At 61.7% G+C, this 6,000-nt stretch overlaps 1 protein-coding gene across 2 annotated transcripts in view; it reads left to right on the top strand.

Moving 5' to 3' along the window:
• The first annotated feature begins 1,047 nt into the window (after positions 1-1,047).
• Positions 1,048-6,000, top strand: part of EPHB4 (EPH receptor B4) — a 30,061-nt gene continuing 25,108 nt past the window's right edge. Inside the window, exon 1 of one of the 2 annotated variants that reach the window (XM_044274081.1) lies at positions 1,048-1,595. In XM_044274081.1, the coding sequence (XP_044130016.1) occupies positions 1,541-1,595 (55 nt within the window). In that variant the 5' untranslated portion in view covers positions 1,048-1,540. The remainder of the gene's footprint in view (positions 1,596-6,000) is intronic. The other variant, XM_044274082.1, reaches the window with a different exon arrangement.

Raw genomic sequence — 6,000 nt, 5'->3', positions numbered from 1 at the left:
GTGTTGATGTGCTCTGTGTTGGGGTGCTCTGAGCTCTCGGTGTTGACGTGCTCTGTGTTGGGGTGCTCTGAGCTGTCGGTGTTGGAGTGCTCTGAGCTCTCGGTGTTGCGGTGCTCTGAGCTCTCGGTGTTGATGTGCTCTGTGTTGGGGTGCTCTGAGCTGTCAGTGTTGAGGTGCTCTGTGTTGGGGTGCTCTGAGCTCTCAGTGTTGACGTGCTCAGTGTTGGGGTGCTGTGAGCTCTCGGTGTTGGGGTGCTCTGAGCTCTAGGTGTTGGGGTGCTCTGAGCTGTCAGTGTTGATGTGCTCTGTGTTGGGGTGCTCTGAGCTCTCGGTGTTGGGGTGCTCTGAGCTCTAGGTGTTGGGGTGCTCTGAGCTCTTGGTGTTGATGTGCTCTGTGTTGGGGTGCTCTGAGCTCTCGGTGTTGACGTGCTCTGTGTTGGGGTGCTCTGAGCTGTCGGTGTTGGAGTGCTCTGAGCTCTCGGTGTTGAGGTGCTCTGAGCTCTCGGTGTTGATGTGCTCTGTGTTGGGGTGCTGTGAGCTCTCGGTGTTGGGGTGCTCTGAGCTCTCGGTGTTGATGTGCTCTGTGTTGGGGTGCTGTGAGCTCTCGGTGTTGGGGTGCTCTGAGCTCTCGGTGTTGATGTGCTCTGTGTTGGGGTGCTCTGAGCTCTCGGTGTTGGGGTGCTCTGAGCTCTCAGTGTTGAGGTGCTATGAGCTCTCAGTGATGGGGTGCTCTGAGCTCTCAGTTTTCGGGGGCTCTGTGTTGGAGTGCTCTGAGCTGTCGGTGTTGGGGTGCTCTGAGCTGTCGGTGTTGGGGTGCTCTGAGCTGTCGGTGTTGGGGTGCTCTGAGCTCTCAGTGTTGAGGTGCCCTCCCCTCCCCCACCCTCTATCATCACAGGAAAGTTTCTGGTACTTTACTGGAAGTTTCAGGGATAATGAATTGTTCTTGCTGTATCAGCCAATCCGCGTGCCAGGGGCGGGGCGAGCAGGCCGGGATGAGCCAATCCGCGTTCCAGGGGCCGGGCGAGCAGGCCGGGATGAGCCAATCCGCGTGTCGGGGGCGGGGCTGGCCGCTGTGAGCGCTGCTCGGCTTTGCACGGCGCAGAGACTTCTCACATCCCAGAAAGTTTCTTCCAGGAGTCTCGGGACCCGGACGAGGGCCACAGATCCCCTCACTGCAGGACTCCAGGGGCCACAGCTCATCTCCGGCACCCAGCACAGGACTCCCGGGGCCCGGACGAGGGCCACAGCCCCCCACTACAGGACCGCCCTGGGCCACAGCTCATCTCCGGCTCCCACCACAGGACTCTCGGGGCCCGGCCTCAGCCCCCCCGCCCCGGCTCCTTTGTCCGCCGCCCGGATCAGGTTTCGGCTTCTCCCCGGGACACGGAGCCTCTCCCCCCGCAGGATCTGTACAGCTGGCCCCCAGCTCTGGAGCCCCCTCCCCCCAGCTGAGTGCTTTGGGGGCCCCCGGGTGCGGGTCGGCGTGGATCCCCTGACCACCGGGGCCCCCTACCCCCGAATACAGGGGCCCTCCCGGAGCCATGGATCCCCGGCGGCTGCTGCTGCTCTGGACCCCAGCGGTGCTGGCCCTGGAAGGTAACTCTCATCATTGTAATGTGTGCGGGCAAAGGCCAGGGATGATGGGGGTTGTGCTGTACCAGAAGGTTTCATGTGCTCAGCGCTGTCTGTAGGTGAGCGGCGCTGTACACGGGGGATGTCTATAGGTGACGGCGCTGTACACGGGGGATGTCTATAGGTGACGGCGCTGTACACGGGGGATGTCTATAGGTGACCGGCGCTGTACGGGGGGATGTCTACAGGTGACTGGCGCTGTACGGGGGGATGTCTACAGGTGACCGGCGCTGTACACGGGGGATGTCTACAGGTGACCGGCGCTGTACGGGGGGGATGTCTACAGGTGACCGGCGCTGTACACGGGGGATGTCTACAGGTGACCGGCGCTGTACACGGGGGATGTCTACAGGTGACCGGCGCTGTACACGGGGGGTGTCTATAGGTGACCGGCGCTGTACACGGGGGGTGTCTATAGGTGACGGCGCTGTACACGGGGGGTGTCTATAGGTGACCGGCGCTGTACACGGGGGGTGTCTATAGGTGACTGCGCTGTACACGGGGGGTGTCTATAGGTGACTGCGCTGTACACGGGGGGTGTCTATAGGTGACTGCGCTGTACACGGGGGATGTCTATAGGTGACTGCGCTGTACACGGGGGATGTCTATAGGTGACGGCGCTGTACACGGGGGATGTCTATAGGTGACGGCGCTGTACACGGGGGATGTCTATAGGTGACGGCGCTGTACACGGGGGATGTCTATAGGTGACGGCGCTGTACACGGGGGATGTCTATAGGTGACGGCGCTGTACACGGGGGATGTCTATAGGTGACGGCGCTGTACACGGGGGATGTCTATAGGTGACGGCGCTGTACACGGGGGATGTCTATAGGTGACGGCGCTGTACGGGGGGGATGTCTACAGGTGACCGGCGCTGTACGGGGGGGATGTCTACAGGTGACCGGCGCTGTACGGGGGGGATGTCTACAGGTGACCGGCGCTGTACGGGGGGGATGTCTACAGGTGACCGGCGCTGTACGGGGGGGATGTCTACAGGTGACCGGCGCTGTACGGGGGGGATGTCTACAGGTGACCGGCGCTGTACGGGGGGGATGTCTACAGGTGACCGGCGCTGTACACGGGGGATGTCTACAGGTGACCGGCGCTGTACGGGGGGATGTCTACAGGTGACCGGCGCTGTACGGGGGGATGTCTACAGGTGACCGGCGCTGTACACGGGGGATGTCTACAGGTGACGGTGCTGCACACAGGGGTGTCTATAGGTGACCGGCGCTGTACGGGGGGGATGTCTACAGGTGACCGGCGCTGTACGGGGGGATGTCTACAGGTGACCGGCGCTGTACGGGGGGATGTCTATAGGTGACGGTGCTGCACACAGGGGTGTCTATAGGTGACCGGCGCTGTCCGCAGGCATATCTGTAGGTGATCGGCGCAGTGCGCGGGCATATCTATGGGTGGCCGGCGCTGTACGGGGGTGGGGGTGTCTATAGGTGACCGGCGCTGTAGATGGGGGGGGTGTCTGTAGGTGACCGGCGCTGTAGACGGGGGGTGTCTATAGGTGACCGGCGCTGTAGACGGGGGGTGTCTATAGGTGACCGGCGCTGTAATGGAGGGGGTCTATAGGTGACCGGCGCTGTAATGGAGGGGTGTCTATAGGTGAACGCCACTGTGCGGGGGATGTCTATAGGTGGCCGGCGCTGTGCGCGGGCAGGGGTGTCTATAGGCGGCCTGGGCTGCGCGCGCCCGGGGGTGTCTATAGGCGGCCTGGGCTGCGCGCGCCCGGGGATGTCTATAGGCGGCCTGGGCTGCGCGCGCCCGGGGATGTCTATAGACGGCCTGGGCTGCGCGCGCCCGGGGATGTCTATAGACGGCCTGGGCTGCGCGCGCCCGGGGATGTCTATAGACGGCCTGGGCTGCGCGCGCCCGGGGGTGTCTATAGGCGGCCGGCACTGCGCGCGCCCGGGGGTGTCTATAGGCGGCCGGCGCTGCGCGCGCCCGGGGGTGTCTATAGGCGGCCGGCGCTGCGCGCGCCCGGGGATGTCTATAGGCGGCCGGCGCTGCGCGCGCCCGGGCATGTCTATAGGCGGCCGGCGCTGCGCGCGCCCGGGGATGTCTATGGGCGGCCGGCGCTGCGCGCGGGCAGGGGTGTCTATAGGCGGCCTGGGCTGCGCGCGCAAGGGTGTCTATAGGCGGCCGGCGCTGTGCGCCTATAGGCGGCCTGGGCTGTGCGCGCGCGGGGGTGTCTATAGGCGGCCAGGCTGTGCGCGCGCGGGTGTGTCTATAGGCGGCCTGGGCTGTGCGCGCGCGCGGGGGTGTCTATAGGCGGCCGGCGCTGTGCGCGGGCGGGGGTGTCTATAGGCGGCCTGGGCTGTGCGCGCGGGGGTGTCTATAGGCGGCCTGGGCTGTGCGCGCGGGGGTGTCTATAGGCGGCCAGGCTGTACGCCCCCTCCAGACCCTGCAGTAAGTTGTGGTTACATTGTGATTTCTGCTCTCACTGTTACATTGTTGCACAGGATAAGTTATGATGGGGGAGGTGCGTATAACCTGAGGGGACTGTTGGGGGGGGGGGGGGGGCAGAGTAGCGGCCCCTCACTGTCCGCCATACACCCTGGTGATCCCGTTATCCGTACACATGGATCCTGCTGCTGGCGGGAGTTAACCCCATCACGGCCACGGTGTCCGGCCCCCCATTGTACGCGGCTATTAATATCTGGGCTGGAGCTGGCGCTCAGGATTGTTTGGAGACAATGGCCGAGCCTGCGCCCCCCTCCTTCCTGCCCCCCTCCCTTCCCTTTCCTCTCCCCCTCCTCGCCCTTTCATCTTCTGCTCCTTTCACTTTCTCCTCCCCCGCTCCAAACTTCTCTGCCTGTTGTGCAGATCCTTGCTCCCCACTTCTCATCACCCAGCCCCCCGACTGCTGCCACGTCGGACCCCCTGTTATCGCATCCGAGCCTTGTGCCCCTGGGCCCCGGGCAGCTCGGAGGATGGGCACTTTTTTTTGGGGGGGGGGGGGGTCCTGTCCGTGCTGTGTGAGGTCGGGGGCACTGTTTGTGTCAGTGTGCCCCCAGTGCAGAGCCCTCGCCCTCGTACAGTGGGTTTATAGTTGGCACCTGTGGGGGGCACACCGTATATTCTGCAGTGCTCCGCCTGATGGGAGTCCTCCTTCTCATACACCCTCTGCGCCAGTCATCTGTGTCTTGTATCCACACCCCTTGATGAGGATTACAACCCCCAGAGGGGCAGCGCACCTTGGACCCCAGGGATCTCCAGTTACGGGTGCAGCGACACCTGAGACTGGAGGTAACACAACTCCTGCAGTCTCCTGGATGACAACCCTCAGTAAGGTGACTCCCGGCGCTGCAGCCAGGTTATTTAAAGTGACAGTCACCCCTCCATCTACAAGACAATCTGTTTGGGTGGATGAGGGTGTGATTTCTCACTGTGCTCAGTTGTCAGGGCCATAAATCTGTGCCCCCTGCAGGGACTTCCCTACACCAGTAATTAGGCAAGATTATAACTCTGAGCATTGTGTGTGGCTGATGAGGGTAACACTTCATTCACTTTGTGTGTGTGATTCCCTGCTACAGGTGTGTACAGGTCTGTGTGGATGATGAGAGTGATACCTCATTCGTTGTGTGTGTGATTCCCTGCTACAGGTGTGTACAGGTCTGGGGCCCCTGGCGCTCTGTACTCGCGGCCCCCGCACCGTCCAGCTTCTCCGGTAGATGCCAGGACTCGTTCTATATTTTCGTGTATTGGGTTTATGCTCCTGGTTACCATGAGGGCGGCAGGGTGGAGGGTGTGAAATCCGGGCGTATCCATCTGCTTATATTCCCACGCGAGGACACCGCGCCGCCGGCTGAGATGCCAGAAAACTCCATGTGCATAAAAATGGCGCAACACAAAATACAGCGCTAGTATGAGATTATATGACAGCACTGCATTATATGATATTATTCTACAGCACAGTGTGAGATTATATTGTATTACAGTGCGACATATTACAGCGCAGTGTGAGACTGTATATTACAGCGCAGTGTGAGGCGTTCTGTTCATGGATGAGTCCTGGTTTTCACTGTTCGGGGCAGATGGCAGACAGCGTGTGTGGCGTCGTGTGGGTGAGCGGTTTGCCGACGTCCACGTTGTGGATGGAGTGGCCCATGGTGGCGGTGGGGTTATGGTATGGGCAGGCGTATGTTATGGACAGGAACACAGGAGATACCGTGAGGAGATCCTGAGGCCCATTGTTGTGCCGTTCATCCCTCAAACGGTGCGACATCTGTGGCATTGTGCTGTGCGATCAAACTGCACATTTCAGAGTGGCCTTTTATTGTGAGAAGTCTAAGGCACACTGTGCAATATTCATGCTGTCTAATCGGCACCTTGATCTGCCGCACCTGTGAGG

This window comes from Bufo gargarizans, unplaced genomic scaffold (genome assembly GCF_014858855.1).
Source record: "Bufo gargarizans isolate SCDJY-AF-19 unplaced genomic scaffold, ASM1485885v1 original_scaffold_1457_pilon, whole genome shotgun sequence".
Lineage (NCBI taxonomy): Eukaryota > Metazoa > Chordata > Amphibia > Anura > Bufonidae > Bufo > Bufo gargarizans.
This window is presented reverse-complemented; position numbering and strand designations above follow the sequence as displayed.